This window comes from Rhamphochromis longiceps, linkage group LG5 (genome assembly GCF_057381845.1).
Source record: "Rhamphochromis longiceps isolate RC_006_pf linkage group LG5, R_longiceps_female_GT1.1, whole genome shotgun sequence".
In the NCBI taxonomy this organism is placed as follows: Eukaryota; Metazoa; Chordata; class Actinopteri; order Cichliformes; family Cichlidae; genus Rhamphochromis; species Rhamphochromis longiceps.
Window position 1 is genome coordinate 39,192,220 of NC_140561.1, and position 12,895 is coordinate 39,205,114.

General features: G+C 40.5%; 1 protein-coding gene across 2 annotated transcripts in view; it reads left to right on the forward strand.

Annotated features, from left to right (window-relative positions):
- The window catches only part of LOC146670611 (serine/threonine-protein kinase 4-like), a 47,739-nt gene that overhangs the window by 6,648 nt on the left and 28,196 nt on the right, over positions 1-12,895 (forward strand). For both annotated transcript variants that reach the window (XM_085407619.1, XM_085407620.1), the window contains exons 2-9: positions 3,062-3,142; positions 4,754-4,882; positions 5,923-6,037; positions 6,284-6,448; positions 6,654-6,821; positions 8,249-8,386; positions 8,935-9,063; positions 9,290-9,512. In XM_085407619.1, coding sequence (XP_085263745.1) covers positions 3,062-3,142; positions 4,754-4,882; positions 5,923-6,037; positions 6,284-6,448; positions 6,654-6,821; positions 8,249-8,386; positions 8,935-9,063; positions 9,290-9,512 — 1,148 coding nt within the window. The remainder of the gene's footprint in view (positions 1-3,061; positions 3,143-4,753; positions 4,883-5,922; positions 6,038-6,283; positions 6,449-6,653; positions 6,822-8,248; positions 8,387-8,934; positions 9,064-9,289; positions 9,513-12,895) is intronic.

A 12,895-nucleotide genomic window follows, 5' to 3' on the forward strand; every position in this document is an offset into this window, starting at 1 on the left:
TGATCTGCTCCAGACTTCTTCTGATCACACGTCACACGTCCTTATCTTTGCATAAAGTTTGTCGGTCAGGTTTTTGTGTAATCCCACTGATGAATGCACACTTATAAAAAGGGCAATAAAACACATCTCTGTTTACTCTGTAGATGCAATAACAGTCACCATTTGTAATATCAGGCCTCACAATTCAAACTAGAGCAGATTAAAATGGAAATAGTCCTCATGTGTTCATATCTGAGTGCTGTGTTGGGCTGAGTGTTTGAAATCGGTCAGTGTTATTTGTGGCTAAAGAAATAAGATAAACCTTTTTGTTTAGAGTCGCTAAGAGGCTCAAACTGCACTAACCCCTACTAGTGTTATTTATTATTAATTATTTATTTATACTTGAATGTTTATTTCTACAGAGATAAGCATGCAGTATGACCCTGGAACAACACACAGCATTTATTGCTTTGGCTTTGCAGTGTCCCTCAGACGTCAATAATAATCATTAAATACTATAAATACTAATCCAAATACTCAGAACACAAAATTTAGACAAACACAAGTCAAATACAACGAGAGAGGAGGCAGCAGATTATTCAGGATATGACTCGGCTGGATCTTTGGTCAGTTGTTTTTAGAATAAATGAGACCTGCTCTCACTGAGTTGGATTTAAATTCTCTCACAGAAGTGTAAATACAGTCCAGGTAAGTTCAGGTATACGCTTGAAGTCTCAGCACAGCAGCCAGCTACAGTTTTTTCCCTGTTATTACTCAGCAGTAAAGTAATCATAGTTTATTTGCCCAAGCAGAAGCTGCCACTCTGTTTTACAGCTGCTGTGATTCAGAGTCTCGGAGTCAAGGCCATCATTATTACTTAAATCATAACATTCCCAACAGCTTCTAGTTAATAGAAAAGATTCTGAGTCGAAAACGATCTACTGCTAACCGATGTTGCTCCACTATTTTGTGCTTTTTTTTCTAATAATATTAATAAAAAGAACCGACCTGTTCAAGAGTCTTTTACACTTCCCTTACTGTACTAAGTACTTGTAGAAAAAGTAACTTGTTACAGAACTTGATCTGTTTAATTGCCTCTTAACAATCTAGAAATAAACTTTTCATGTCTCCACAAATAACTAGAAAATCTATAATCTTAGAGTAACAAAGACTCTTTGTCATAATTATATCAGGTCAAACAAGATAGTCACTCCTCAGGCTCGTTGAACATCAGTAATCTACTTTGTTGTATATAAAGTATAAATTGTGGAGAGAGAGAGAGAGAGAGAGGATTGATTGATTGTGGGTGCAACAATACACAAAATTCACGGTATTTTGTCGATACAAAAAAAATGTTTAATTTGTCATTTATTTAAGTTATAAATATATATTTTAACTCAGAAGTACAGTTTTTAAATTTAATGTTGTTGAAACAACAAAGTAGTAAAAAAAAATCTATCTGATTGAGGAATCACTCATCTTTATTACAGAGAAATGGCTCTTTCCAAAATAAAAGCTATACTATACGCTTCTTCTGGGCTATATTCTCAGCAGCATATTAAACATATTAAAGTTTGTAGCATGCTTGCTTGTTGTTTTTGTCTGCCTCCACTTGTCTTTGCACTAGGATGATGTCGGTGTAAATGTGCAGTCATATTCGTTGTGTTCCCTCTAGTGCTGTCAGCGTTAATCTGAAATGACGTTAACGCCACAACGAATCTCCGTTAACGAGCTACCGCACGATCGCCCCGTGTATGGGGCTGGACGGCATCAACACCTTAACGAGCTAACTGCGCTTATGCACTAGCTCCCACCCATGTAATTGAGCATTGCGTGGCACATCCAACATACTGTTTTACTTTAGTCCATGACACGCTTACCTTCAGGGTCATACTTCACATGAAAACCAAAATAGTTCCAAAGGCCAGATCTGAATGAGGGTGGGGGAGGTTCAATTTGCCATGTTGCAACGAGCTTAGCTTCTGTCTTGCTAGCTTGCGCTGCGCTCAGTGGATCTGCGCTCGACAGTGCAGCCTAGGCGGAGTAGTCGAACGCAGATCCACTGAGCTCTCAACACAGACAGCATCGTCAGAAGAAAAGTTGATAAAATAAATAAATAATTTTGTATTGTTCGATACATATGTGTACCGAAATGAAAGCACTGTATCGAACGGTTCAATATCAAATTGATATTGAACTGTTCGATACAGTGGTATTATCAATACGAGTATCGTTGCACCCCTAATATGTAGGTGTATTCATCTGCTTATCAGCAGGAGTTCAAAGTGACCCTGTTTTTGTAAATTAATGCCAATTTTAAAAAAAAATTAAGTGACCACATTTCATACTAAAGCTTGCATGTCTGGGTGTTCCCTTTATAATATCGTGATCATATTAGCATTACTTAGCCTAACTGTAGAAGTAATGCTATTATAACATAGTATTGCATTTTTATTTTATTCCCATGGACTTGTGAGCAGAGGACCTTCAGTTATCCTAAAAAAATATCTCATCACAAGCTGCATCTGGGACATGTTGCATCTATTTTTGTTTGCGTAGAGATATTTTTGTCTCTTCAGTTCAAAGGTTGTGGAGATATTTTAATGTTTCAGGAGAGAATGAACGTGATCAGCACTCAGAAGAAGGCTGAATTCAGTAATAAAGTCTTCTCTCAGATTACACACATGCTTTTGTTGGAAGGAAAAAAATGTATTTACTGTTTTCATTACTGCATAAAATGTTGGCCTTGAAATGTTAAGCTTTTAACATTTTTTTATCTTGAGGGTGGAAAATGGAACAAAAAATAATAATAATAATAATAATAAAGATCCTGCACCAAATTAATGTGTTTACAATTGTTTTTTTGTTTTTTTTTACTTTCAGGTGTTAATTACTGGCACGCTCTGAAATATTTTTTTAATGTGAAAGTGCCAGAGTGTCAGTTTAGGTCAGCAGGAGTTGTCCTAAAGTGCTTTAGAGGCATGTAGTGTACAAAAGCTGTGATCGTGTGCTGCAAACGATGAGACAAATAACCAAAAACCACGAACAAAAATCCTGAAAATTGTTCTTTCTGTCACTGCAGACAGCTGAAGAAGCTGAGCGAGGACAGTCTCACCAAGCAGCCAGAGGAAGTCTTTGATGTCCTGGAGAAGCTGGGTGAAGGGTGAGTCATGTAGCCGTACAGTCTGAGGCTCACCTCGGTCCTGACAGGAGCAAAGTTTCACTTTGCCTGTATTTATGTGTCATCCTGGACTGTGTTAGTCATCCTGGTCCTCTCCGTATCTCTGTCCTTCTTTCTGCTTCATTTCATCTCTGTTCCTGTCAGACTTCAGGCTCCGCCCTCCTCTGTTGCCTATCAACATTGAGAAACAGGATATGAAGAGGCAATGTGCTTCCTGTTCCGAGCGGTTGATTGACTCCTCGCCTGCACGCGTCATAGCTGATTCCAGACATTTCTTAATGATCCTGCAATTAATCAAAGTCATTCGGTGCTGCTCGACTTTTGCAATAAAGACGTCTTATTAGTAACGCTGGCTTTAATGAAACTATTTTTTTCATACCCGTTTTCTTTCATGCTCATATCACAGCGTTTTCTCACTCTTGCTTCATCTGTCAAAGTGAGAAAAACTGTTGGTGGGAAAGTAATGAAATAAATTGAATAGTACACTGATGTTTACTATTGACATCAGTCACTAATTAATGTGTCTGTGAAGTCTTTCCACTGCAGGAACTCGCAGACAGTTTTTGGGAGGCCACACCTTTAAGTGTGGGAACCCCCCCCGAGGGCTATTTTCAGTGGAGAAAGAGAAGAAGGACCTCTTCTTAGACGGTTACTTGAATTTTGGTTTCCAGCGATTGTGAAAACAAAATAATCAGGATAAAAGGTTCACAGTTTCTATTCAGTTTTGCTACAACCCTCTCATATTTTTCCAGTGTTAGAAATGAAGCCCACCGCTCTCCTATACAGAGGCGTGCTTTTCACTTGCTGTCTAGTTAAGCGCAGTACAAGATGACTGAAAGAAAGAGTTTATCTAGGGAAAGAAAAAGTTACAAGGTTTCTGAAGGAAGACCTGTGGAAAGATCGTTAACAGGTGCGTTTGTCTCTAGATCGCTCAGCGTCTTTCACCTCAGAGCTGAGTGAGTTCCAGTAATACGGTTGGAAAAGCAGGAAAAAGAGGATTTGTTGCTTCTTAGCACGTTACAGCTATTCACAGATCAATATTAATAAAGCACAGATTAGCTTTGACTATTTTCCATCCACTGTTGGATCCTTAACTCAGGATTCGTGGGGCTCCTCTGACTTTCCGAGTTGGAAATCCAACTTGAGGGATCGTTCCATTTTTAAAAACCCGACTGGGAACTCGGACATTATGACTTATATAGGGCCGCTGTTGCCCACCTGCTGGCCGTCATGCAGGTCCTCCGAGGCACCTGAGCTCACAGCTTCTGCTTTTTTACTGCTTTGTGCACCTTCACACATCCTGCTGTAAAGGCCAGCACGGACAGACGAGCATCCCTTAGACTGAAAAAGAAAAAGGCTTCTCTCCTTTTTCAGTAAATGTAATCTGTTAAAATGAAGTTTATAAGTTCAGTAACTGTCTGTGTTTAAGTTAATGAAAATCATTTAAATTCTGTTATAATCGAGCAGCCTCACCAACTCTTGGGTGTGGCTCGATACTGTTTGGTTAAACTTGGAGATAACAACTATCTGCTCATTGATCTCAGGCATTAACAGCCGAAAGAACATGTTAAGCCTCTCTTTGTGTTCCTGCAGGTCTTACGGCTGCGTATTTAAGGCTCATTATAAAGAAACTGGGGAGATCGTAGCCATCAAACAAGTTCCTGTGGAGTCTGATCTGCAAGAGATCATCAAGGAGATCTCCATCATGCAGCAGTGTAACAGGTACATGCGTTACTGAACTCGATCCGTGCCATGAAACATAAGAAAAACCCAAAGGCAGTAAGAGCATCACTGGTGTGACTTGGTGTTTTGTGTGGTCAGCGTTTTGCCGCTCATCTTTTGCACACGTCCTTCCGCCCTGTAATTACACACGACCTCAAACTGGATTAAAAAAAGTCCCCCGTAAGAGAAGTGTGGGCGTAGATGTTTGGTTAAATTGCTGAAAAGCAGTGAAGCAGATACTCGAAACATTTACAGTAAGTGATTTCAGCCTCTGCGGAAACATTTAGAAAGTTTCATTAAGTTTTTCTGGGGGGGCTTTCCCATAAGGTGACAGCCCCACCTCCACACCAACTGACTGTTATATAATTCTCCAGGGGAAACACATTATTATGGTCTGTTTCTCACTGGGAAGTGTACCAGACCTGCAGAGTCTGTCATATAAAAGTGTTTACTGAGGTTTTTCATTCATTGCTGCAGCAGCTATAAATAGACAAAGTACCAGCAGTTCCAGAGTGTTCTTCAAACGTGAGCGACACTTTCACTTTGACTCACAAACCTCATCAGGGCCTGGGGATGCTGTACTACTGCACTCTGTCTGCTGATCTGCAGATAATACAAACTGTGATTTCCACTAGAAAAATAGTGAGATCAGTAAAGTATTACATGTAGTAACAAAATAACTATTACAATATTTCATCAACCTCAGAGGTTCTGTGGTAGTTTTAGTCCATTGTGAGTTAGCACAACACTAAACACTTTGAAACAATAATAACTAAACTTGAACAAACACTCTGAAACTAACCACAGATGTCTGTAAATTCACTTCACCCCTGTGTGATTGCACCACAACTCAGACGTGAGCTGGCCGTTTCATAAGGTCACATAAGGTCTCCTGCTAATGTTGAGCTCAACTTTAGGAAATAAGTTTCATCAGGGAGAGAATCGTAGCCTGACTGAGCATAAAAGCAACACATTGAATCTCAAACATCCTGAAATAAATGGATGAATGTGGTCTGACTCACCGATGTCCCTGTGTTCAGTCCCCACGTGGTGCGCTACTATGGCAGCTACTTCAAAAACACAGACCTGTGGATCGTCATGGAATATTGTGGCGCTGGGTCCGTATCGGATATCATCCGAATACGTAACAAGACGGTAATGTAACACCCAGACACACACACGCACACACTCACTCACATGTAGTTTGCATGGAGCACAGCGTGTGTGTAAGGCTTCTGCACGACTTCAAGGTTTTCGATAAATGAATGTTAGTCTGATGCATCTCTACGGTTTCAGTTTAAGAATATTTAGATGTGCCTCCTCCACATCAGTGCTACGTCTTGTTTGAACATTGCTTTGCATACATGAATCTAATTAATGTTACTTGCGTTTGCCTTGTAGCTCAAAGAAGAGGAGATAGTCACCATCCTTCAGTCCACTCTGAAAGGTCTGGAGTATCTTCACTTCATGAGGAAGATCCACAGAGACATCAAAGCAGGCAACATCCTGCTGAACTCGGAGGGTCAGGCCAAACTGGCCGACTTTGGAGTTGCTGGACAGCTCACAGTAAGAGAAATCAATCTGCTACTGTAAATGCATATGATGTATGTTTGATGTGTTTTAAATGTTTTGTTATATCTGGTTTAATATAGAAAGAAAACACAATTAAACACCAGTAGCTGAATAAAGATGCTATCTGCCCTTTGAATGTTGTAGAAGCTTTAACCTTCTATGCTTTACTTTATGTTATTTTCTCTCCATCCTTCATCAGGACACGATGGCGAAACGAAACACTGTCATCGGCACGCCGTTCTGGATGGCTCCAGAAGTCATACAGGAGATCGGATATAACTGTGTGGCAGATATCTGGTCTCTGGGAATAACAGCTATAGAAATGGCTGAGGGCAAGCCACCCTACGCGGACATACACCCAATGAGGGTACGGATCGTGTTATAGTCCACAAATCACGTGTTTTTTTACGAATACTTATTTTGAACAAATACTTGAAAAAATATTTGTATTCGGGAACAAGAAAAACTTTATATCAAAAAGCTGAGTTTCCTTATGAGACCGCAGTGCACGACCGGATGAGTGAATGGAAGAGGTGACTGACAGAGAGGCTCGGCTGAGTGAAAAAAGGCTGAACTGCGTCACTATTTTTGTTGAATATATTTCTTTGTACCTTAACTGGGTTCCGGAGACAGTTTATAACTTTTGCGAAGATTGAGAGATTATTCCATTACGCTGCATTACTGACGACTGCAGTCAGTGCTCTCAATGGTAACTTTAACTCATGTTCGCTCTGTTTACGTAGCTTTGTTAGCTCGGTCATTTAAAAATAGGCTGTTGACAGAGTAACATTAAAGTTTGGTTTAAAAGATTAAAACGATGCTTGTGTAGTTGTGTCAAATTGTATGCACTTGTGGGAGTTATATGATACGTTTAAGTTACTATACCTAATTAACCTTAGCATAGCTTCCCGTCACCCATGAACTTAGCTGAAACTCCCCACATGGATTTGGGCAACAAAATAGAAAAGAGTGTGGCTGCTGCTGAGCCACCTCTTGGTCCTCCACCAGCCAAAACAACTTGATCAAGTTCTGTGTGGAAGCATTCAGTCAGTGCTGCAGATGAAACCAAAGTGATATGTAATGTGTGCAAAAGTCAGATCAGCAGAGGCACACATATCTGTCAACATCTGTTATGCGTAATCACATGCACTTAAAGCATCCTCTCCTGGCACTGTCTGCCAACCCCCCCACAAGCACCAATTCATCATCACAGCCATGTTCTGCCCCTGCAAGTCAGTTTCGCTGTCTGTTCAGTCTCCTCCAACAGGACGGGTGGTGGTGGGTTCATAATGTTCATAATGGTATTTTATCAGTTGTTGGTTTGACCACTGATGAGGTAATGGCTGTTATGTTATTTTCTTTTCAATGACGTTCCTTGTTACATGTTCATTGCTGGATTTATGGAAAAACATCAACTAATATTGCATATCCATAATGATTATAAAGGATAGTGCAAGTATTCTTTAATTCTATTACGTTAATTAAAAGTATAACGCAAATTTTTTTGAATTTTACTTGAATACAAATACAAGTACAAATACTTCCCCCCCCTCAACAAATACAAATACAGATACCAGCTGCTTTCTACATCTCTAGTAGAAAGCAGTGCAAGTGTGTTTGCACTGTGTGTGTAAGCCCCAAAAATGTTAGTATGTAAATAATAACAGCTGTATGTGTGTGTAAGAGAAGACAAAGAGAGGAAACGAAGGAGTGTGACATAAATTACTGTATTTAGCTGAACAGTGATGGTTAGCTGGTTTTGCCTTCAGTGTGCTGAACTGTTTCCTCTTCCAGGCCATCTTCATGATTCCCACAAACCCTCCCCCAACCTTTCGGAACCCGGATCTGTGGTCTCCGGGCTTCCGGGACTTTGTCAGCCAGTGTTTAGTGAAGAACCCAGAAAACAGAGCTACGGCCACACAGCTGTTACAGGTAACGAAGCAATCCTGTAACTGACAACAGACCGAGTGTCGTGGATGACCGTGTGATCAGAAAACATTCAAACCTTTAGATATCTTTAAATTAGATTTTTAATTATTAAAGCCACACTATGTAAATGAGGTAATAACTATTAAAAAAAAGTGCTCATTTTTTAATCTGTTTATTATTTTTATTTCTGTTTTATTGTGTGACCTGCTCTTTAACTTTTTCAAATCAAATGTATTTTTATTTTAAATTTTTACATTTTTTTGATTTGATTTTTGAATATTTTCTTTTTTACATTAATGAGCTTTATTTTTTTGATATTGTCTTTTAGTGGACAGCTTCACTTAACCATTCATTTTATTTTGTTTTGTTGCTGGCTGGAATTTCAGTTTAATACATCATATTATAGTAGTATTTTTTACATAATCGTAGTATTTGCTGTAATATTTGCTATTGTGGTCATGCTTTAGCTTTCATGGATCATTTCTAATTGTAACTAATGTCAAAACCCATAAACGTTTGGTTTGAGCGTTACGTGTCTTTCTCCTCGACAGCATCCGTTTATTAAATCGGCCAAGCCCATTTCCATCCTCAGAGCTTTGATCACAGACGCCATGGAGATCAAACTGAAGAGACAGGAGGAAGAACAAAGAGAGCAGGATGCAGACGACGATGAGAATTCGGTACAGACTCAGCAACTTAAATATCAATAGGATAGCATTTACAGCTTTTAAGTTACTGCAACAAAAGAAGACGTTAACTTACGAGTGTTTTTGTATTTGACGAGCTTTTGATTTCTAACTTTCCAAAGCTAAACACAGCCTCATATTTATAAACATGTCCTTTCTGGATATTGTAACTGCCGTTGGAGAGCATTAAATCACGCTGCCCTCTGCCTCTGTGTTTCAGGATGAAGATGAGGTTGACCAGGGGACGATGGTTCGGGCAGGTACGGGTGACTCAGGAACCATCCGGGCTGCCGGTTCTTTAGGAAGTTCTCTTGGAAGCTCCGCAGGAACAATGATTGAACACGATGACACGGGAACCTTGCAGTCACAGCTGGGCACCATGGTCATCAACTCTAATGATGACGAGGACGATGATGATGACGAAGATGCTGGCACTATGAAAAGTAAGTCCCTCTAAACACATGACATGCGTGCTGAAGTGATCGATGAGGGCTGCAAAATCAACTAAATTCTGGCCTCTGATCGTAATCAAAGTTAACTTTATACAAAGTGTAGTAGTAGTAGTAGTAGTAGTAGTATAATAGTAGTAGTGTAGTAGTGTTGCTTCTCTGTGATTTTTGGCTTTGAGGAGCTGGTTGTCTCGCTGCAGAATGAATTGGAGATTAGTCGAGTGACTTCTCAGTGCTGAAATCTAAATATTTAAATTGGGTAAGTGTTTGCTCTGCACTCCTCAGTGTGTTTTTAGCTACAGTGAAATGTGCTCGTACATTTGTGGAGCTGTGCCTGATAAATGCAGTGATAAATTAGCTCTCAGTTTACTGGAAAACATGTAAGAGGAACCAGATGATGACGTGCTTTGGCATTATTTTTAAACAGACAGGATCAGCGTCACGTCATCCCTCTCTTTCATGCACTCAGGGTTAGAATAATAAGATCGAGACATTCAGAACCGTGTTCATGGACATGCACTGTGTGATATTCTACCTCTGTGACAGGCCAGCGGGATTATGACAGAGAATTGAGTGAGCTGAACTATGTGTGCAAACAAAACCGAAATAAAAACAGAGATTTTAATGGCCACTTACAAAACTAAAGAAAACAAGCCTGCGCTTTGGTGCATGTTTACTGACACTGGGATATCTATCAGACAAATACCACACATTATAACTGAACCAACAATGAAACTAATAATGCCTTCAGGTATATGCATTGTTCTGCAGAACATGCAAAATGCTTGAAATTGAAACAAAAAGCTCAGAATATTCAAAGGCTGGAATGACTGCAGGTGCAACGCAGTCATTTTTTAGCCATAATATCCAAAGATGCAGCTGTAGTGTTTAATTTGTCCACGAGGGGGCAGACTGTGCCCGAGCTGTGAACCGACAGGTTCACTGTGTTGTGTGTGTCGGTGTTACTGAGGATGTTTCCTCCAGAGGCTTGAACTCCCGTACCACAGTGACTTTCCTCCTAATTCTGGGTGTGTCCGTTAATTCCTAAATTACAAGCACGAACTTGCTGCTGGTGAACTCGGGCGGGATGCGTGTCAGCAGAGGCCTCGAATAGTAACAGCAGAGTTTGTTCCATGTTTGATTTATACACCAGTGATTTTTCTAATGGCTCAGTGTGTGTGATGTTAGCAGCAGTGATGTCCTGAACACTAACACTTTGTATGGTCACGTGTGATTCTGGGTAATGTAGTTCTGCTTTATTTCTTGTCTCTTTATATAACCTGTGAAAATATATGAGAGACACGTGGCACTCAGATAACCACGAGTAGAAGTAGAACAATTATGTAGTGCGATTCTTGGCAGTTGGCCCACCTCTGCATCCAGGGAGCCAATCAACAGCCAGTTGTGTGGCTGCAGGAGAGGTTTTATTACAGCTTCAGCTGTGTGGTGGCAGGTATATCTATTGTTTTATTGGGCCAGTCAATGTAGGTAAATGTATTTATATTTTATTCCCGGCAATCTATTCAGAATATTCATTAGCTTCCTGTTTGTGCAGTCCTCTGGTGGGAGGAGGCATGGGCATTAATCATGTGGATGCTCTGGATTGATCTGTTTAGGCGAAATTATGTGAAGCTGCGTGTTTAATAAATGTGTAACTTTTAGGGGAAAATCACAAATTTTTCTCTTCTTGTCTGATTTGACTGATTCTGTATGTTTTTGTTTCAGTTACCTTTGAAGTAAACCTAAAGCCATTCAAGCATTGCCTGTGCGCTCCCCCAAAAGCTTTGCTATAACCTTTAATTGACATAACCTGAGGGACCAGACTCAGTTCACCTGAGAGAAACAAAACCAGAGGGCAAAGAGTTAGAACAAAAAGATGAATAAGATCAGACCTGCTGGAGTGTCTTTCAGGGATGTGTTGGTGCTGCATCGGTCTGTTGGCGTCTGTCGACTGTGTGGGAGCTGAAGCGTTGGCTGTATTTGGTGCTTTGGAACAGATTCTCAATAAGAGTTGGACTGAGTTGATCAGTGCTGGCGGTCTGTGGGCGTGTTTTATGTTTGTTTTTATACGCAAAGAATTAACCCCAATGAGACACTGAGCACGCTGACGCTTGACGTGTGCGTGAGTGTATATTTGCTTTAGCTCTGCGTGACTCCAGTAATATGCAGCCAGAATACGCTCTGATGAAAATAAAGCTACTGTGGAGGTTCGTGGCCAAATATCACAACTCCTACACTTCATCTAATGAGAGTTACTTTCAAACCAGGGGAGCGCTGGCCACATTTACTACCACTGACACGAACCAGCAGCATTCAGGTGCTCACTGGACCAGTTTGCAATTCTCCAGTGCCCTGATGAGAAAAAAACCAAAGTAATCTGGAACCACCATCTGTGGAGAAATAGACCTTTTAGATTCAGATATACTCACATGAGCGACATACAACCCAAAGGCCAAAGCTAGTCTGTGAGCCATCTCAGTCCAGACTCTGACCTCCCACCACAGGAAAATAAATAAAAGGCAGTGTAATGTTGATGGATCTCAGGTTAAATGACTTTAATAGTTTTTATTTTGTGCATTTCACTGCTCTATAAAAGCCCAAACTCACTTACAGCAACTCATCTCTATCATCTCAGCTCATGTCTAGAGCAAAGACGACTACCAAATTAACATTATCTGTTTGCAAGAGTTAATGTGTGCAGTCGTTTCACAACAAGGAGGTCTTTGGTTTGAATCCCCTGGCCTGCCGTGGGCCTGTATATCTACATGGGAACTCTGACTTCCCCCCCCACTGTCATGCATGTTGGTGTTTCTAAATTGTCCATAGGTGTGAATGAAATTGGCCTCCAGGTGGAAGAAAATGGATGGACGAATAAGAGCGAGGGGCTGTTTGTGCAGAGAATTTAACTGTTCAAAAGGGAAATAGATTTTTACTGCTGGTATTTTTGCACAAGCTCAAGAAACTGGAACTGCTCTGACTGCCAACCACACGTAGTTACAGAAATAAACGGTCTATATTTGACCCGCACAGTAACGGCATGGTTGGCTGTTTCATCATAAACAACGCTGTCCACCACGTGCTGTTTACTATGACACCAGAAGTCGACTTTCAGGTGTAATTTGAATTATTTTGAGGGCTTAACTGTTGAAGACTTGGAGTAACAGGCTTTATTGGACTGACACACTGATGCTCACAGTCACTGTTAATGCAAGACACCACACTCTCATATGAGACCAGATGTACAGACGTACACTGCCACAACGCCACTGTGAATGTATTGAGTCTCCATCACACATGCTCACACACACACACACACACACACACACACACACACACACTTCTCGTACCTATGGTACGACAACTTTTCTCGTGCCTAT